This window comes from Pteronotus mesoamericanus, unplaced genomic scaffold (assembly GCF_021234165.1).
Source record: "Pteronotus mesoamericanus isolate MK-2021 breed Mesoamerican mustached bat unplaced genomic scaffold, CSHL_Meso_final contig_101, whole genome shotgun sequence".
NCBI classification, from domain to species: domain Eukaryota; kingdom Metazoa; phylum Chordata; class Mammalia; order Chiroptera; family Mormoopidae; genus Pteronotus; species Pteronotus mesoamericanus.
Genome location: NW_026555001.1, coordinates 1,612,660 through 1,633,929, shown reverse-complemented (window position 1 = coordinate 1,633,929; position 21,270 = coordinate 1,612,660). Strand labels below are relative to the sequence as shown.

The window sequence follows — 21,270 nt, the reverse complement described above, 5'->3', positions numbered from 1 at the left end:
ATGAGGGGTCCACGGCAGCAGTCCCCCCGCCCCCCAGCTGCTTGGTAGGAATGCCACCTACAGGCTCCCAAGGACAGCGTCTTTCATCTGCCTGTGACAGAGACCTTCAGGTTTTTCCTACTTTACTCTGGCTGTATTTTGTTTATTTCCCAGCTTGTTCACTGGGCCCACTTCCACCTCTGGGGGCACGTCCAACTCTGCTGCTGGCAGCCACCGAGGCAGCTGAGATGTGTGTGCTTTGGGCAGCCGGGCCTGTTCCTGGGCTGGTGGAGTTTTGGCACAGCAGATGCCAGCTTGAGGGTCTCAGCACCCAGGATGTATGAGGTCAGCGTGTCTGGCTCAGCGGACGTGGCCCGAGCTTCGCACTCACAGGGCGTGCTCGTCGGATCGCCGGTTTCTCCTCTGCACTCCTGGGACGGTGGCAGGCTTATTTCGCGCTCCGGGGGCTGCCACAGCCTCTGTCCCAGCAGAGCGCTGACTTCGCCCCTCTGGCTGTCCACAGGGGCACAGCTGAGCATGGTCATGGAAGTTTACTGGGCTGGGCGGCAGCGAGGTAATCTGGAGGCAGTCAAAGGGAATCAGGGATAATTTGCAGGCTTCAGCAGGACAGTCATATTGTTAACACAATTAGTTCCATTAATCCTCTCTAATCCTCTAAGGTAAACAAGGAAGACATCTTTATGAAGAAAGGAAAAGGTGAAGTGATCAACTCCTTTTTTTTTCCAAAGCACTTACTATTGTGAATCTTGAGCAAAATATTAAAAACAGTCACCCCCTACCGTATGGGCAGGAGAGGATCAGGGGACGGGCTGGGGGAGCCTCTTCAGAGGTCACTCTGAAGAGAGGGCTGGAATGGACAGCTGTGACCTGGGTTTGTTCATCTCTTTGTTCCCAGCGGGGTATTTGTTTGACTGGGTCGGGCGGGAGGTGGGTAGGGTTGGGGTTCAGTGAGGCACCCTGCTCCCCAGATGAGATCTGTAAGAAAACCTGGGATTAGCCATGGGACATCAGTCCAGTTGGGATATTGAAGCTCTCCACTTCCACTCTTCCCCCTTCCCTCTTTTCCTCCCTTCTCTTCCTCTTTATCTTATTTTGGAAGATAGAAGTAGGCAGAAGTAGGCAGAGTTGAATGATGGCCCCCATGTATCTTCCACCCAGTTTCAACAGTTAAGATGACCAATGACTGATTCTCCAGTTGGTATTTAATGATCACCACCCCGGCCTCTAGGAGGGTTTTCTTGTTTGTCATGCACTGCTCATCTGTCTGTTAATGAAGCTGCTCCCAGAATTTCTGATAGAGATTTCTTGTTTCTTCTGTCTCTTCCAATGGCCAACAATTTAGGCCGATATGGAGGTTTCCGGAACCCAGGGAGCGGCACCGAGGGCGGGAGAGGCAGATGGGGGAGAGAAGTAGCTGGGCCGTGGAGGCGTGGGAAGGAGCAGGACCTGGGTTCACATGGTGGGCTAGACGAATTCGTGGGTGGCACTACCTTTTCATTTCTATTTTTAACCCTTTATAAGGCCACTTATCTTCAGCCAGCCTGCCCACTCTGGAGCGTGTTATCCACCGGAATGAACGTAGGAATAGTCATTTCCATAACAGCAGCGGCATTAGCATCATCTCCCTTTTACTTGGCCTTTCTAAGTCCTCTCACCGCTTTCCTGTGTCTTGTCTCGGAACACATGAGGTTACCCCCATGGGCACCTTGTGGCTCTGCAGCCTAAGGGGGCACCTTGGGTAGGGGGATCACTCCAGTGTTTTTCTGCAACAGTCCTGGGACTTGGAGGTGGCCCACTGCAGCCCCCTGCCACTGCTTCCTGATGACATTTTGGAGGTGAGGTGTTTAATGGTCGGTGGGGTAGCAGGGGGGACACTCGGTCGGTGAGAGCAACGGCAGCAGGCACACAGGCTTCCCAGGAACAGGAAATGCCTTTATGATAACTTCAAGCATTATTTCAGTTTTTCTACATTTTTTTCCTTTGTCACACAGACTCCACCTTGTCACAAGTGCAGGGAGTTAGTTCAGTGATGCATGAAGTCAGTGTTACAACAGTCTTAATAAAAACTGTATATGTGTGTATGTGTGTGTGTGTGTGTGTGTGTGTGTGTGAGAGAGAGAGAGAGAGAGAGAGAGAAAGAGGTGTTTTTGTCACCTCTTTAGAAGACACATAGAAAGCTAAAAAGATAAAAAAAAATGCAAGGCTTTTAAAAGCCACAGGTCTGTGCCGAGTGTGTGTGTTTGGTGGCGGTGGTTTGTAGGGAGGAAGGAGAGAAGTCAAAGTGGACCCCACCCAGGGCGGTAGAGGTCGGGCTCAGTGTCAAGGCTGTTTAGATATCTGGGCCCAGATCTTAGATCTCTCCTCATCTTCCCAGTCTCCGTGTGTTGGGAAGCCCCTGGGAACAGTTCTCAGCCCTCCCGCCTCATGGCTCAAACTGCAGATCCACATCCCTTATCCAGACCCCTTCGGGCTAAATGTTAGAAATTCAGACTTTTTTGATTCTAGAACTTGAATATAGTATATATTCTATACATTATATTAACACCCCAGCAGACTCTGGGGCAATCTTTCATGATTAAATAAATTAATATTTCTATAACACAACTGTATAAATATTCACACTAAGTGAAATAAATACAGAGAGTAAATAACCTTGTGTCAGATGGGTCAGGGTTTGTTGCCAAATGATTTGACCCAAATTTCAAACAAAGTCCAGTTCTTAGAGGCTTTTTTTGGATGTCAGGATTGTGGGTCAGGGATTTTGGATGTGTATCATCTATCTGCTAGTAAATACCAAAATCAGATCTTAAGCTTGGACCTTCCCCCTGAATTTCAGGTTCATACACCTGTTTGTCCTTGGCTGTCTGGGAGCTGTCTCCACTTGCGCCTGTCTAAACCCTGCTCCTACTGCCCCACTTCCCTCTGCTCCACTCGGTCTCCTCTCAGCTGAGGGCAGCTCTAGGCTTTGCTCAGGCCAATAGTCTCCATGCCCGCCTTGAGCACTCTCTTTATCTCACACACTGCATCCAATCCATTGGCAATCCTTTGGGGTCTACCTTCAAACTGTCTTCAGAATCTGACCACGTCACATCACGTCATGTCACGTCATGTCATGTCACGTCATGTCACGTCACATCACATCACATCACATCACTTCCACTACTCCCAACTCCTTCTAGCCACCATCATCTCTCACCTGGGTCGTTATGCTAACCTCTAACTTTCACCTGGATTACTGCGGTAGCCTCATTAGTGGCCTTCCTGCTTCCTCGGGTGTGCCTAAGGCTTAGTCTCTGCACAGCAGCCAGAGTGAGCCTTTCAAAGTGTAGGGCACAGCATCTCACCGCTCTGCTCACACTCTCCTCTGGCTCCTCATCACACTCAGAGCCAGAGCCCATGCACTCACCTGACCGCACTCCGCCTCTCTGACCTCATCTCCCGCTGCTCCTCCCCTCGCTCTGCTCCAGTCACACGCAACTCCTTCTGTTCCCAGCCAAGGCCAAGACCTCTCCCACCTCTGGGCCTCGGCACTTGCTCTTCCCTCTGTCTGTTAATGCCCCTGCTGCCCTCCCTGAGATCTGCAGAGCAGGCTCCTTTGAGTATCAGGAAGTCCTTCCTTGATAAGTTAATAGATAAATTAACACACAGTCACCAAACCCAAACTTCAAAACCTATCTTTTTGAAACTAAGACATGAAATGCTCTAGGGGTATCCAAATTGTGGCCCAACACAAAATCATAAATTTACTTAAAACATTATGAGATTTTTTTTGTGTGTGGTTATGTGTCGCAATGTATTTAATATGTGGCCCAGAACAACTCTTCTTCTTCTTCAAGTGTGGTGCAGAGATGCCAAGAGGTTGGACACCCCTGCATGAAAACCAGCAAAAAGTTCAACACATTAGAAAAGAGCTATTAATTAAAACTAGCTTCCAGTTACATCTACTCCAGGCAGTAAACAAAGCATGGACTCTTATAAGGATAGATGTGAAAGTTTTAAACTATTTTCCTCTGATGACTTTGAAAGGCGAGGACTGTCTTTGTACTTGGGTTTATTTCTTCTGTTTATTTCAAGCCCTGCTTCCCTTAATTAAGTAGTGATTGCAGATGGCCCTAAACTGTACTCCCAAAGTAGATGTGAGTTCATAGACCCTCTTTTATATGGTTTCTAACACATCATACATGTGATATAGCTCTTTCCTGTGTTTGTCCAAAATATCATATGGAAATCTCACATCTGTGATACTCAGCATGGATTAAGATATTGTGACATCCGGAGCTTGAACAGACTATTTTGAGATCCCCTTTGCTATGTGCTTCAGAAAGTATCTCCTCTTTTAGTTTAGATGTTGGCGTGAGTTTCAGTCCATATATGTCTAATTTGTGTGTCCTGCTGTGTTAGCCTGCTCATTTTATAAGGTCTGGGACTTTAGCTGTGGGTCAGTTACTCAGATGCCCGAATAGACTGCTTAATCTAACTGCTCATTGTGCCTCAGTTTCCTTACCTGTGAATGAGAGGATTGAGCTAAATCATGTTCTTCAAGCAACAGCAAATTTATTACTTGATTTTTTAAAATAAGAAATTACAGTAGAAAGTAGGAGAAAAGCACAAAGTTTAGAAAACTATGGATATGCACAAGGAAAAAACCCACACATTATTCCACTCTCCCATATATAACCTTTTTTTCCCCTTTGTGTAATGCACTTACCCATACACATTGTATTTTTGCAAAATTGGATTATAGACTGTATTTATTATCTCATTTTTCCTCTACTTAATGCCATATTTTGAATATCTTTCTGTGTCAGTAAGTATAATTCTACAAGATTTTTTTCCACTATGACATGGTAGCTAATGATTTGAATATGCCACAACTTATTTAAATCGTTTGCCATTATTGGACAATTAGTTTCTAAGTTTACACTCTTTAAAAATGCTGTAATGATCATTCTTGTATTTAAATTGTTTTTGCACATGTGTGATTTGGGATAAGTTCCCAGAAGTAGTAGAATTGCTAGGTCAAAGGATTTTGTTATATAATGCTCAATCACTCTCTACAAATGTGCCAACTTACACTTCATTATCAGAGTGTAAGAGTGCCTATTTCTCCCCACTCTTCCAGCACTGGATAATATCATTTAAGGTGACATGTTTTTGGATTTTCCATTCAAGGTGATCTGTTTGTTCTTTGCCTATTCAAGACCCAATCTAAGTAATAGAAAAGGAGAAAGGGGCAGGGGGATAAAATTCTGTAACCACCAAGTAAGCAGAAAAAAGCCATTATTAAGTTATCTCAGTGAATTTCTGAGGATGAAAGTAAGGGACAGAGTGGCAACTGATGAAACAGAATAGAGGTATTGAAGAGCTCAAAACATGTGCAGGGGAACTGGAGTCTGGCCAAGAGCCAGCTGTTCTGCAGAACCCTAAAGGAGCTCCAGGTTTGGAGGCTGTAGTTACTAACCTGAAGGATCAGGAGTGATATATGCAGCTGAAAACATGTGACTCCCTGAAGATGTGTATGTGGAACTATATATTCCCCTCACTGCTGAAGGACCTGGAGCCAGACCCTACCTGCCAATGTAAAAAAAATGGAAGGTTCTTTTAATGAGAAATGGTCTAACGGTTTGGGAAGGACTAGCAGGGCTGGTACGGGTAGCCGCTGCTGTAATGGCTGGCTCCCACTCTCCCACCCTAAGGCAGATGGGCTGGTATCTGCAGAAATGCGTTGCATCTATAAACTGAAAGAAAAGGGAAAAAGATGCTATGAGAAAGGATGTGTATAAAATAGGAAGGCATTTCTGGAAACGCAACATATTGTCAGAAAAAAAAAAGCTCAGTGAAAGACTTGTAAAGGAAATCTAGAATATAGACCAAAAAGGTAAAAGAAATGGAAATATATATATATAACAATTAGTAAGAGTCATAGGGATTAATCTTTTTGGTCCAACATCTGAATAATAGAAGTTTCACAGAGAAAATGGAAAAGAGGCCACTAGCAAAGAACAAATAGAAGAGTATCTCCCACAAGTTCAGTTTCATTTGGCACAATGAATTAAAAAAAACACACCCAGAGACATCATTGTGAAATGTCAGAACACCGAGGATAAAAAATCCTAAAACTTCCAGACAATAAAAACAAAATGAAGTCAGCTACTAAGCGACAGAAAGCAGGATAACATCAGAGTCCATTGGCAATATTTATGTTAAAAGAAAGTTGTGATAATGACTTTTTTAAAAGCTAGATTTCTATATCCAGCTGAACAATTATGTATGAGAGGACAGGCATGCAAGTTCTTAGAAAGCTGGCTTTCTACACACTCTCTTAATATTTCAATCAAAATGGACTTTACTGGCAGAAATAAGGAAATAACCCAGAACAAGGAAGATGATGGATTCTAGCACCAGCACCAGCAGCTGCACGCTGCAGAGCGGTGAAAAGAACTGACAATACTATAGCTATGTAGCAGCACAGAGAGCAGTCAGTCCAGACTAGGTAGAGGAGGACAGTGGAAGTCTCCAGAAGGGCTAACCCTGGCAGAAAAGGACCCTGGGAAAACCTGAAGATCTGAGAAAGGCAATTGGTAGAGTGAAAAAAAAAATCCATTTGAATTTGATACTAGTTATTTTCTCCATTGACTGGCACTTTGGTTGTCACATTAGGCCAATGGAAAAGAAAATGTATGTAAAACCACTTACAAAGTCATAGTAAGTAAACACTATTAATTAGTTTGCAGGTTTTAACAACCAATGTGTACATAAAATGTGGAACTCAAATACAGTCGGAGGACAACACTGATATGTTGTATCATTGATAGACTGACAGTAAAGACGGGGGAGGTGGAGGGAGAGGCAGGCAGAGGATAGAAGGGCTGGAAGCACTAGTGCCCTCTAGCTAGAATGTGGAGATCAAGGGATAGCATCTATAGTACATGGAGGAAGAAACTGACATTTCGAATCACTCTTTTGAAGTTGTAGAAAAGAGCAGAGAAGGAACTGAGAACTGTGATGAGAATTATGGAGGGGGAAAATGGAGAGTGAACTAAATAAATCTTCATCTATCATACCAGCAAAACAAGAGAGAACGTCTAACATAAGAAATCAGGACATTGAGGTATAAACTTTTTATTCAAGGCCGTGGCAGTACCCACCAGGAAAACCTAAATAGAAATTATTACAATTGGCTCCTTTTGGAGAATAATGGGTCAGGGGATTGTTGCTTCTCATTATAAGTTCACATGTGGTCTTATTTATTGAAACTGAACATATTATGATACTTAGTGTTGTCTGTATTTTAATAAGCAAATAGCACAGAAATATATACCCAAAAAGCAACTTTGGCTAATTTGATAGGCAAAATAAGAGAAAAAAATAGCCTAATTTTTATTGCTTATTTGAACTAAGTCACTTTAAAGTTGATTATGAGTCTTAAATGTCATGCCCCAGCCAGGTTGCTCAGTTGGCTGAAGCGTTGTCCCATACATAAAAAATTGTGGGTTCGATCCCCAGTCAGGGCACATACCTAGGTTGTGGGTTCAATCCCTGTTTGGAGCACATATGGGAGGCAACTGATTAATATTTATTTCTCATATTGATGTTTCTCCTGCTTTCTCTCTCTCTCTCTCAAATCAATAAAAACATATCCTGGGGTAAGGATTACAAAGAAATTTTAGGCTTCTACGATATTTATAGGTGTTCTTTTTCTTCTAAGACGTAGTTTCAAATATATGATGAAAAGTAATGGCAAATAGGACTTGATACACATAAAAATCAGATCACAGCCATATTTTCAGCAGGGCATTTATTCCCCGAAGTCGGGCATCCTATAGTGTATTTGTGTCTTTTTGTCTGAGCTTCCCAACTGTTTTGCTGTGGGTTTGATGTACTTTCAACTCTGAGCTCTAGGAAGACAATGAAGAAGCTTTACTTTCTTCTTTTTCTTTTTTCTTTTCTTTTTCTTTTTTCTTTTTTTTTGGTAAAAGTTTATTTGAGCCAAACTGATGACATATGTTGGGGAGCAAGGTCTTAAATGCTCCTGAGAATAACAGGGTTTTTTTTTTACTTAATTTTTTCCAATTACAGTCGACATTCAATATTATTTTGCATTAGTTCAGGTGTACAGCATAGTGGTTAGACAATCATATACTTTACCAAGTGTTCTCCCCAATATTTCCCGTGCCCACCTGGCACCCTACATAGTTATTATAATATTATTGACTAGAAAGAGCTCTACTTTCATTGTTCTTGTGCCCAAGAAGCAACTCCGTCATTGTGCACACAGTGTAAACTCCTTGAACAGCTCACAATGTGTTCTTTCCACACAATCTCCTTGAGCCCATGCCATTTGCTGGGCAGAATGCCAGGCCCCAACATAACAGAACATCAGGTTCAGAGTTGGAAAGCTCTGGTTCAATCCAGGCTCCTCTTCTTCAAGCTGAGAGAAGCGGGGCAAGTTACTTAAATCCCCAAGCCTCAGTTTTCTCATCCCTGAAATGGTTAAGAATAAGGATATTGCCTCCCTCACCCAGAGAACACATGTCAAGTGCTCAATAAAGGGTGTTCATTAGAGTCGTGATTATTATTAAGAATAAAATAGTGTCTCTTCTTGAAAAGTTCAAGTGATTTAGTAACACTTAGAATGTCTAGATTTTGAAGGGAGTCAGGAACTGGATGTCTTTGTGAGCAGTCATTAATGGGAGGTTCTGCTGGGTTGTAATGTGATAGAGACAGAAAAGTTTCTGGTCTGAAGATAATGTTTCTGGTTGCACAGTCCGATCTCCTGTGCTCCATGTGGACCCATTCAGTTCCACTTGGAGTCTCCAGTGATTGCCCTCCTTGTGCCCAGCCATCAATCAGGAACTGCAGAGCCCCTAGGAGGAGCACAGGGCCCTGTCCTCCAGGTGCTCACAGTCTGGGTGGGAAATAATGATAATGACCAGGCAGCTTAGATTGATAGGACACCAGCTGGGTGCTAGGCATACCTCCAAATGCTGAAATGAAACCATCTCATTTAATCCTCCCAACACTATGAAGCAGGTGCCAGTGACTTCCTCCATTTATAGATGAGGAAATCAAAGCAAGGGCCATGCAGCTTGTAACAGGCAGAGGTAGGATTTGAACCCACGTAGACTAGCTTTGAAGCCTTTACTCTTAATCACTGCAATGCCTTGGCTTAAGAAAAATAGGAAACATGGAATAAAACACATACGTGTAAATATTCCCACTGAGAGAGACTATTGCAAAGTAAAATGCAAAAAGCAAAGAGCATGTTGGTAGGGTATTTTTCACTTCAAAGCACTGGTTGTAAGTGGCTGCATTTCCTGCTATTTACAGTCACCATCTCATCTTAGGAAGGATACACAGTCATGTACTCTCATTTCCCTGAAAGGAGATAGGAAAACTCTACTGTGACTGGGGGATGCTTTACAAACCATTACACACTCTCAATATTAGGTTTGGCACCTCTGACTGTTTTCTTGGTGCAGGAAAGCATTTACGTACACTTAGAGTTATTTGATTTTAGCTACCTCTGTCATCAGAGGGAGCCAGCTCTCTGGGTCTATTTCTGAGCCTACTGAAAAGAGGAAGCAGGTGCTAACTTACATTTGCTCCATTTGTGGCGTGTGGAGAGCCGGGATCTGTGACATAGGCCTCCTGCCCAGCCACCTGGACTTTCACACGGAGATGATGGCTGCTGCTGCCCTTGGTTCTTGTGACCTGGCTTCGGGGGACGGGAAAGCACTGTGCCAGCCAGTTCTGAGGGACTGTATTTTGGATGTGTCTGGTAACAGAAGCAAGCTGTTGTCTCAGGGTTTGGAGGTTAGAAATAGCTAGCAAAAAACATGGCATTGACTTAAATTTTGTGACAAGCTAACCCAGGAACACGATTTGAAAAATCAAATGGTCTGAAAGAGCATAGAATGAAGAATAAGTCCCCTTTTCTGATTTCTGGTTGCCCAACCCTGAGGCACCACCTCTTGACTGAGACTCGTAGAGATAATCTTGGTGGAACAGGTGTGCAAAAGAGTGCGTGTGTGTATGCCATGCACACACCCATTTTATTCACACTGTAGCCTCATGTAATAAACACATTACACCTTGCCTTTTTTTCTCATTTAGTATATCCCAGAGATATTTCCCTATCAGTCAGTACATTTAGATCTTTTCATTCTTTTTTTAGGGCTTGCATTGTGATCTACCAAACGTACCATAATTTATATAAGCAGTCCCCTATTCATGGATGTTTAGGTCCTTAAGGTCATTAAAAGCCATTCTAGAGAATTTGGTTTCATTGTCTTGTTCTGCATATGAGGAAATTGAGATCCACACACACAAAGACAGATTTAAAAGATTCAGCAGTCTCTCAAACCCACATTTTGGCTGTGTTTTTCTTGCTATTATTGTATTTTGATCACAGAAGACAGAAGAAGGTGGCTGTGCCTGTGAGTGTGTTTTGCACATGTGGGTGGGCGTGTGAATGTGCGCCTCCACAGGTAGGTGTGCATTCTGTTGTGTGAAGATGTACTCTTGAAAACCTTTGAATGAATCCTTTTATTTTTAAAAATGGAATATGAAAATGTAAATGCCCTGAGGGTGGGAAGATGATTTGTTATTTAAAGGAAAATTGTGGGGCAATCCTTATGTGCAATAATGGCTATTTTTTTCCTTTTAAAAAATGACTTCAAAAAAAACCCGACTTCATTGAGGTATAATTTACATGCAAAAAAGTGCATTTATTTTGAGTATGGCTTAATGCAGTTTGACAAAGGTATACATTCATGGAGCCACCACCCAGTCAACATAGAAAACTTCCATCTTCCCCAAAAGTCTCTCTGTGCCTTTTTTTGTTTTTCTTTTTCTTTCTAGATTTTATTTCTTTGCATATTCATTTACCTATGGCTGGACATTTGGACTGTCTCCAGTATTTGGCTGATAGGAATGAAGCCGCTAATAATATTTGTGTATGGGTTGATGGCTTTCCAAGTAAGTCATCTCTGTAATTCAGTTGTGAAGATCCAGTTTAATATCAGGTCACCCATCCACTGGGCCAACATGTGTAAATATGTATTGAATCCCTCCTGGGTGCTGGACAGAAAAGATTCCTCTCTGCAGGGATGGATACTAAAGCCTGGATAATAGTTTTGCACTGCCATGGAAGGTGTTTGAAAAAGAAACAGCCTTTCTCTTCTCTTATGAGAGTCAGTGCTATTGGAAGCCTGTTATCAGAGTGGAACCTTAAACTATTTAATATTTACATGTGCGCCCTCTGGTTTTCAAGCAGTTAATGCATCTACCAGTAGGGCTGGTGGCAAACTCCTCTTCAAATGAAGAGTCTTTAATTTAATTAGCTGTTAACTTCAAAATCTGCTCCCAGCAGCTGCTCAAGAGTTGCCCATGTAGTGCCTTAACATTTCGTGCTTTCCAAAAGCAGGAACCAGAAGGACGCCTGCTGCAGGAAGCTATCCTGCTCTGCCTCGCTTGCCTCTTTCATGCCAGGTGCTTCTGGGGACCGTAGCATGCCCGAGGTGCCTCTGGTGGAGAATGGCCAGCAATAAAGGGGGTGCAGAAGTTCAGCAGCGGGTCCTCTGCTTTGGGAAAGAACTCCTGAGTCTTCTCTCTTCTCCTTTCTCTTTCCTCCTCCCTTACTTTCCACCCTTCTCCAAGTAAAAAAGAAACAGTCTATCATTTAAGACTTAATTGGTGCAACCCAGGCAGTGCAATCCTCTCTTCCCTCTTCACATCATTTCTGGATCCATCTTTTTCTGACCTGCTCCCTACTTTTTGCTTCCTTGTAGGCCGCAGTGTCTGACAACAAATGGAAAAGGAAGTGAAACTCAAATTGGGCATGTGTATGACCTTTGTGGGCTGCTCTGTTGCCTAGAGGTCCCCAGTGAAAGCTGAGCTTATGGTTAAGAGGAAGCTTGACCATGAATTTCTGACCTCCTTTGCCTTGAACTCCATCACCCCCAAAAGACAGGCACGTAGATATCTGCGGCTCACAGTGACATGCAGCAGTGCCACTTAAGCTGCAAAATTGGTGGGGTGCTAGCCCAGTGGTCAGGGGTCAGGGTTCTTGCTGGGCAGGTGTGGCGTGGTGGCAGAAATGCTGGACTGAGAGGGTCAGGAGCTGGGGGTGCCACTCACCTCCAGGCAGCCCAGCACCAGGGGCCTCGTTCAGGCGAATGGTGCCCCCTGGAGTTGGGCAATGGTGTGTTATCACCGAATTGGCTAGTTCTCTTCCTGAACTTCAGTTCATACTTACAATGATACTAATAATACTTGTATTGTACAGATTGTGAGTTATACATAAAATAATGTGTGAATGGTCAGACACCACCCCCCAAAAAAGTACCTGTGAGTCTTTTTGCTTTGCAGAGATTTTTTTTCATGGGTCCGTGGACAGTTTGGCCCTGTTCTTAACTCAAATGAGTGGAGCTCTGCCTATGCCCAGACCTTTCCCAAAGGCTTAGAGGGCAGGTGGGCAAAGTGTGAGAGGCATTGCTCTGCTTTAAACTGGCCTGGCTGAGAAGCCAGTCACTTGCACCTGAGAAGGAGATGAACCTGCAGAGGCCTAGAGGATGGAGAACCCCGGCACTGGGTTGTCAGAGAAGGCTTCAAGGGCCCGTCAGGGCTTGACGTGGGAGCTCCGTCAAAGTCACCTGTCCTGCCTGCTCCAGGCGTCCCTGGGTGGGAATCCAGCCTAAAGCTCTCTGAGCCCCAGTTTTTCTTTCTGAAAATAGGGAATATTGCTGGCCCCACAGGAGGTTAAATGAACTAATCCTGGTAAAGCACTGAACACAGCATGTGAGGCCCAGCAAGCGCTCAGCCTGTCCACGGTCACCCTCCCCGTCTCCTTTTCGCACGAGCAGCTCATGGCCCGCTCGCGAACCGGGCTAGAGCCGTTCCCGTCCTGGGTTTTTCCTGGGCTAGGCACCGAACTTTCACCTTATTCTTCGTTTGATATTCACAACAACACTGTAAAGTCATTAGATATCCTGGAATAACATGTAATAATATTAACTTTGGTTGGACAAGGAATATATATATATATATTTTTTTTTTTGGTTGAGGGAAAATGCTTGATACAGTAGAAGGAACATTGCCCTAAGCGACAGACTTGAAGACTGGCCTTTTTATAACAACAGCACCAACAAGTGCTGAGTATTTCATGCCAGGCATCATGCTAAGCACTTTATCTTGATTATTTCATTTGGCATTGTGACAGCCAAATGACACAAGATCTATTATTAACTCCATTTCATGGACACTGGACCCGAGGCAGAGAGAAGTTAGTATCGTGATTCAGGCCACAAAGCCAGTACGTTTACTCTTCCCCACTGAGAACTGAGTATCTCCTGAGGGCCAAGTGCTTTGCATATATGCCTCTTGGAGTTTTCACAACCACCCATTTCACAGATGAAGTGATTGAAGCTCAGGGAAAGTAAATAGTTGCCTGAGCTGGGAAGTGCCATAACTGGGATCCAGCCCTGGTCTTAGTCCAATTCTGGCCCCAGCTAGAGGGGTAGCCAAGGACACTGAAGCTGGAAAGAGAGTCATAGCCAAAGGAACAGAGATAGTAGCTGCAAAGACTCATCAAGTATGAGGTTCAAGGAGGTTTGATAAATAGGCTTGCATCAGGGAGAATTGGGAGGGACCTGGAAGGCAGAAGAAGGAGCTTAGGACTAACCCTGGGATTGCCTGGGAGGAAGGAGGGTGCCTGCTTTTATGTAGTGCCAGCTGCCTGGTGGTGGTACCCACTGACAGCTTGCAGGGACTGCTCAGGACTGGGCACCTACATTGCTGCATTATCCAGGTCTCATAATTGTGAGCAGATTCTGTGATTAAACTAATTTGGCCATGAGGTTGCACCATACTTTCACCACCTTTTGTACCTGATAACCCCTGCACTCGTCTGCGTTGAAGGTGTACCACCCTAGATGGGCTCTCGGCGCCTCCCCAGTCGGCTGGCTGGGGCTTGGCCAGCGCTCTGCGGCCATCTGCCCAGGCTTCAAAGCCCTCTGTTGCTTTTGGCATGTTTAATAGCTTAATTTCTATTTCTCTGCTTGGAAACACAGTTCACCCGCATCAAAGCAGCAGTGGGTGCTAAAATGGTTTCTGATTGCTATCTTGAATGTTAATATCCTAATACATTTTATCGTCAATGACCTATTCCCCCCGCCACAAGCTTTCACTCCCCTTTTGCAAAGATAGGCACGCTGCCTGCCTTCGGGTCTGCCTCGCGGCCCATCTCATTCTTTTGCTGTCTCCTCCCTGCCTTTTGCAGATAGTATTGTACTTCGCCAAGGAAGTCCACAGTCGTGGGAAATCTCTGACTTAGAGGGTATGAGAAAGCGTTTCATTTTGCCGGCAGGGTTTAATAGGGATGATCTAATCTCTACAAGGCATACATTATTTAAATTCCATGCTTTTGGACAAGGGGGCCCCTGATATTTTTGAAATGCGGCAGGGACGGGATTCTGGTTTGGCTCTGATCAGCAGAGCCGGCTGTTGTTGGTTTTCCTGTTTGTAATTCTGCGCAGGGGCCGGCTTATGCTTGTGGCCGGGCGTGGGGGTGCAGTACTAGTGGTGAGGGTGCCAGAGAACGTTTTCTTTACTCAAAGATCTAAAATCACAGACTCCTGGGGCGGGAATGGGGAGAGTCGTCTTAGAGCATTGCCAGTTTGTTACGCTGCTCTCTTCTGCTCCCCTCTGTATATTGAGCTTGCGATCCCAGGTACGTGGTTCCTGCAGGGCAACCTGAGAGCCCCCCCGCCCCCGCCCCGCCGCACACACTGCCCGAAAGAGCACCGGAACTGTCACCAGGCGCCTCTCCCAGCAGGCACTGAAGACCCTTGTTAATGAAAGTGAATTTTTGAGGGAAACCTAAAGCACTCTCAACCATGAAAGGCTGAGTCTGGAAATAAAGCAGGGTTCATGGGGTTCACGAATGGCTCAGGGAACCCGGATTGTGAGTGGAGCGAGAGTCGCGGTGGGGGTGGGGCTCTGGAGAACGTCAGTTCAAGCTGAGCTTTGTCCTTCACAGGGAATATGTGGTGCTCATGGTACAGCTGCCTCTTTTTCCTTCTCACCTCATTTGAATGTCACTCTGGTGCAGATCACCTGCCTTCCTTCCTACCAGGGATGGAGGTTTAGAGGGGCAAATGATCCCAGTATAGACTCTGGAAGTTCTGAACCTAAAGTCTTTTCCCCCTTCCTCAAATGTTTATTGGGTGTCTCCGGATGAACAGACAGTGAGCTAAGCACTAAGGATGCCAATATGGTTCTCATATTCTCTGTCTAGCAGAGGAGATGGACGTATGGATCATGGAGTGCAGCTGAGAGGAGCCATCGTTAAGATATGTGTGTGTACTGCGGGAACACACGTGAGGGGTAATTAAGTCTTACTGGGAATATCTGGAAAGGCTTCAGAGAGGAGGCCATAATGGACCTCGACCTTGAAGGAGAGGGAGGGAGTCACCAGAATGACCCTTCCCAAGTTGCGCTTGCTGAGAGTGTGCCTACTTTTTGCAGGACACAGTGAAAGAGAAAAAGAAGGGCAGTGGTTCCAGTCCCCAAGAAATTCACAGCTTGTTGGGGAGACAAGCCTGGCACATATAAGCCAATGAAAGCCCCACATGAACAGATGGATTGTGGGGGTGGGGATAGGCAACTGGGGAAAGCTCGGTGACCCCGGGCTTTCAGAGTTACTGCTCTCTCTGTCTCACGAGGACAGTTGCTGTAAGCACAGTTCCGACCTTGCGAAGATAGCTCAACTACAGAAAGGCCCAGCCCCTCTGACTTTCCTTCCATCATGTGATTTCATCAGCCTACTTGTGTATTGGAGTAGTTAGTTAGCTGGACTTTGAAGTTGGGGGAGGAAGAGAGGGGGAGTGGAGAAGGTCAATGGTTGGACTTTAGGGATAATTGTCTCTCCCCACAACCCTGATAGAATCTGGACTTTGCAGAAATGCATGTGCCAACACACAGCCTGAGCCTGGGGCTCCTTCACTCTTGCACAAGCACCATGCATGTTCTCAGCCTTTGCTTATGCTCCTACTTCTGCTTTGAATGCCTTGCCTTCCCTTCCTTCACAGAGTCTTACCAGACTGCTCTTCTACATTGATTTCAAGCGCACCAAACTCTCACTTATTCTCTCATCCCGAAGCTGGGTTCAGCATCATTCTCAGTTTTTGAACTCCCCAGTGAGATCGCAAACACTGTCAGAGCAGGAGTAGTGTTGTTTAGTATAAAGAACATAGGTTTCTTTACACCGTTTGGGCACAATCTGAGCATTGCCACTTACCATAGTTTGGAACTTTGAGCACAGTTTCCTTAACTATAAAATGGGACAATGCAGTTTCTCAACCTCGACACCGCGGGCTGGATCATTCTTTGTTGTGGGAACTGTCCTGTGTGCTCTAGGAAGTTTGGTAGCATCCCGAGCCTCCACCTCGTAAACACCAGTAGCAGCACTGCCTCTTCTGTCCCCCAAATATCCCCTGTATCAAGTGTCCCCTGGGCCAGGTTTCCCTTGTGTAGCAAAATTGCTTCCGGTGGAGTACCACTGGGATGACGTACCTGTTGTGTGTGCCTCAGACCTCCTAGAACGGCATCGAGAGCATCATGGATAGTCTGTAAATGGGGATTCTCCTTTGTTCCTACTTCACCTGGCACTAGACACTTTGCAGGCTGATCACTTGAATGAAGCTGTGACTCTAGTTTTATCATCTTGGGGTGGAAATGTAATGGATCTCTTGGGTTGCCCCCACAATGCACTAACAGAGTCACTCTCATTTTCTTAATTGCAGATTGATCTGGAGCCAGAAGGCAGAGTGTATGTGATCATCGATCTTTCGGGGTCGTCGGGTGAAGGTAGGAGAGAGTGACCTCAGCCTTGTTCTCCTCCATTGATGCTTTGTCTTCCGGGCTCTCCCTTCCCTCCTTGGCTGGGACATTTTACAGTGGCATTTAATTAACTGGCACCCTTTAAAGCGAAAGGTTATTTTGAAGATGCTTATGCCTGTGTACCAAAAGGGACCAGCCATCTGTTAACTTTGGTGGAGCAGAGGGAGTGTTTGCGACTTACCAAGTGAGGCCAATAAAACAGGCGTTCCTGCACCCTGGTGCGCCAGGCAGGCTTCGGGGGCGGCAGCCTCTCCCTGGAGGCTGCCGTGGGGTTTGTGTGTGGTGGGGGGGAAGGAAGTAAAACCAGTTGGTCTAACGGTATTCAGAAATAAAACAAATAAGGTGTCAAATTTCAGAATCCTTCTGTAGAGCTTTTATAGAAGTGTTAGGTTTTTTGTTTTTTTTTTTAACAGTTCCGGGAAAAGTCCTGCTCTTAGACATGCTGGGGTGGGACTGTTTGCTCCCACTGGCTAATTACACAGGGTATAGATGTTCTCGGATCATTGGATTTTCCTTCCTTCTTCTTCTTGCACCCTGTGCTATTGGTCCTGTCTTTACCCTCTCTGCCTTTAAGGGTTCGCACAGTAGTAAGGACTAAGCAGCCAGCAAAAAGGAAGATTAGACAATAAAACCCTGACCACATGGGAATGGAGAGATGGTGGCAGACTTGGGTTCTAAGAAGATTGGGAATTAGGACTGAAATTTAGTTATTGGAACCATCTTTCTTCTCCTCCTCTCTGTGAGCAGAGGGATGGAACAGTTGGGTTTAAATGTCATGGCAGAAAGCTTAGAAGACCAAGGCTGGTTCCTCTTGGCAATGAGAACAAATGGGGTTTAGGGTCTGTGGTCCAAAGGGAAAGAAACAGCTCACCTAGGTCCTGGATGATAGACTTGGGCCTTTTACTGCATCTCCCCGGGTACTGTGGATGACAAGCACAAAGTCACAACCCCAGGTGGTCTCCCCTACTACAGGGAGGAAGCTCTAGTCTAAGGTTCAGTAATTGGAGGAGAGATTCTGTAAGCAAATTTAAAGGAGGTGGTCAAAAGGCGCACTTCACAGCAGTGCCTGATGACTTTCATCTGGCTGATTCATTGCCCAGTTTCAACAAGTATTCAGAATAATTCAATGATTGTGTGTGCGGGGGGTGGGGTGGGGGGGGCGGTGGCTCATAATAGAGTTTGGTTCTTTTTTAATCGCAATTTTTTGGCATGGGTTTAAAACTAAACATCCTTCTGAAGTTGGTCTCTTAGAATTTTCTGCTCTTTGTTGCAATTACATTTTGGTGTTTCCAACTTTACTTCTCTACTCTCAACTCAGAAAATCCCAGAATGGAATCTGTTATAGAAGGTTTGGGAATTCAGCACCATTTAGTATGAAATGTTTAAAGTGTATAAAGGGGCCTAAAGAATGATAAAATGGACACCAGTGTACCCACCACCCAGGCTAAGAAATAAAGCACCCAGTAGTATGTTCAAACCTTGCATTTCTTTTAACAAAGCATGTCATCTCAAATCCACCAGACTTAATAGCACATATTTTTGATCCATGTTTGGGAATCTGCATGTGCTGAAGGCTGACTTAATTTATACGGGGATTTTTGACTAGGCAAATGGTTGGTACTCCAAACCCACTTTGTTCAAGGGTCAGCTGTACAGATATATCTCGTTTTATTGCAGTTTGCTTTATTGTGCTTCACAGATGTTGCTTTTTTTTTTTTTTTTAACAAATTGAAAGAAATACTCTCCACCAGCAAAAATATTATAGCTCACTTTATTGTGGTGCTCTGCAACCAAACCCATATCTGTATATGTCTGTATACAGTGGCCTCCTAATTCTAGACACTGGTGAAACAATTGATGAGCAAAATCAACCCACTTTTTTTCTTACATAATCTATATGCAATAAGATAATTAATTAAATATGTATTTCCTGTGCCAAGATGCTGGGCAACCAATGGGAGGTTTGGAGTTTTGAAAAGATTAATGACTTGCAAAATTATACAAGACATCCTTTTTTTACATTAGAGGGACAGGATATGGACAAATGAATGAATAAATAAATTAGAAGCAATTGATCTCTTTTTTCTTCTTGTTTCTATAGCTTGTAGTATGTGAATGGCCAAAGCAATTTTCATTGGACTGATTTCATTTATTTAGGGAAAAAAACCTCTTTCATCTAAAAAATAAAAAATGGAGTTTACTTCAGAAATGCTGACACATGCCAGAATCTGTAAAGTGCTAGCATGTGTTGCTGTGAAGCAAAGGAGAAATTTTCTGCTCTTTTTCTCTTGCTCTTGGTGGATTTGGGATTCTTTATCTGGATGGTAGAAGGACTTCCAACAATCTCTTCCTAAAAGTTGATCCAGTGGCACTCTGTGCTCTACGCATCTGTTGTCTGGTCCTGCTGCTGGAACTTCGAGGGCTCCTGGTCCAGATGTGGTTTTGTTTTTGAAAGGTTTGGGAGGGTGAAGAGAGGAGTGGAGGATGTGTAGCCAACACATTTGTTTCCTATACTGCACGAGAATGGTCCGGTGTGAAAACAGTGTCACAGCTAGTTCACGAACATTCACAGATTCTCTTCTAAGTCCCTTTCTCTAGTAACAATACCCAACTTTGTACTCCTCAAAAGAAAGAAAAGCATTGAAATGGGGAATAGATGATGTTTTCACCACTCTAATCAAACATCCCTTCCAATGCCCCGGTCTCATCAATGGAAAAAATATACTTATAGAATTGGCAATAAACTTTACAATACATGCAAGTACAGAAGAGCCCAGAGAAAGATGTGAGGGTGAGATGGTATGAGTATACCTCCTTCTTTTAGGATGTGCCAAAGGAGTCTTTCTCTTGCTAACACACTGCAGAAAGCCTGGATGTTGATGTCTGCTCGAGTCAGAGCTAATGTGATTTCTAACTGTCTAATAAAATTGCGCTTCATGCATGTCCTGTGCAGTTCACCATAATGGGATTTGACCAGTGTGTGCTTTGTCTAAACCAGGCAACCTAACCCCAGATGTAAGGGGTCAGGCTGGATGACAGCTAAGGTCATCTCCGGCCATGTGATTTTGTTCTTTCATATAATTTAAATAGACATCTATCAGAGCTCAAGGCTGAGGGCTGGCTAATGTCTGTAGCAGATAGAAGGGATTGAAAGAAAGGGACTCTTCTGACAGGTACTGTGGGAGGCACTTTCTCTACATCATCCCAAGTAGCGAACCTTTTTGGAAGGTTTATGTGTGGTCCTCCAGTCTCAGGTGCCTCTGACTATTTTGCTTTTATCATCACTAATAACCGTGTGGCTTCCTGGTAAAGATGGTGCTTCAGGTTCACCAGAGACTTAAATCAGAGGGTAATTGGCCAAGGTAACTGAAGCATAAGCAGCAATATAATTCTCAAATGAGCAAACTGTAGTTCCTACACAGTTATCGTAGCCGTGCACGATAGTTAGTATTTCTTCCTTTGTTGTGATGTTACATTCTTTATAATAATATGATGCTGCACCCTGATTTTCAGGCTTCCAGAGGAGGGCCAGTCAGTCTGGCCTGGGACTTTCTAGGCTCTTCTTTCCCTGCCTTCCATCCAGGTGTAGTGCTCACCTGGGGGAGTTCTTCGGAGTCTAAACCAACAGTAGGAAGAACAAGAAGTAGGCCTAACTGGTATATTTGGATCACCAAACTGTCTCTCCAATAAAATGAAGAAGATACAAAATAATTGGAATGATTTTTGCAACACACACATCACAAATAATGGTGTTAAGTCAGGTTCTGGAGTGATTGCATATTGCAGAAGCAGAAGACGCGGAGCAGGGCCCGGGTTCACCGCTCTCCCCTTCTTTCAGCAGCCACATGCCGCAGAAAGTATTCAGTCTCCCCTCTGGAACTGGCAGCAGACAGAGCGGGAAAAGCATAGGAGTCTTCCAATCCTGAATTTAAATCATGGCTCTAGTGCTTACCAGTTTAGAGCTTCAGATTTCTCACCCATGCATGGGGATAGTCATAACCAGGATAGGTACTGTGTATGATAGGATTGCTGTAAGAGCAGTGCCTCAGTAAAGTGCCCTCACATATTGGAGATGCTCCGTAAACGCCAAAAGGTCTTGCAGACCTGCAGGCAGGGAGGTGGGCATAGCTCTAACCCAGTGGCCATGAAGGAGCAGCAGGCAGGTTCAGAGAAACAGAACAGTTCAGAGAAATAGTTTGAGTACGGAGATCTGACCCTGGAGCATGTATGTTCAAAAGCTCCAAGAACAGAGCAAGGTGACAAAGAGGTCATTTACAGACTAATATATCTGGCAGAGGCTATGGGGTTGCTTTATGCAGTGTTCACACCTTGCCATAGTATTGCCCCATTCTCTCTTTCCCCCGCCCC

At 44.6% G+C, this 21,270-nt stretch overlaps 1 protein-coding gene across 2 annotated transcripts in view; it reads left to right on the top strand.

Annotated features, from left to right (window-relative positions):
- The window catches only part of PRKCE (protein kinase C epsilon), a 474,718-nt gene that overhangs the window by 160,923 nt on the left and 292,525 nt on the right, over window positions 1-21,270 (top strand). For both annotated transcript variants that reach the window (XM_054567026.1, XM_054567033.1), the window contains exon 2: window positions 16,806-16,869. In XM_054567026.1, coding sequence (XP_054423001.1) covers window positions 16,806-16,869 — 64 coding nt within the window. The remainder of the gene's footprint in view (window positions 1-16,805; window positions 16,870-21,270) is intronic.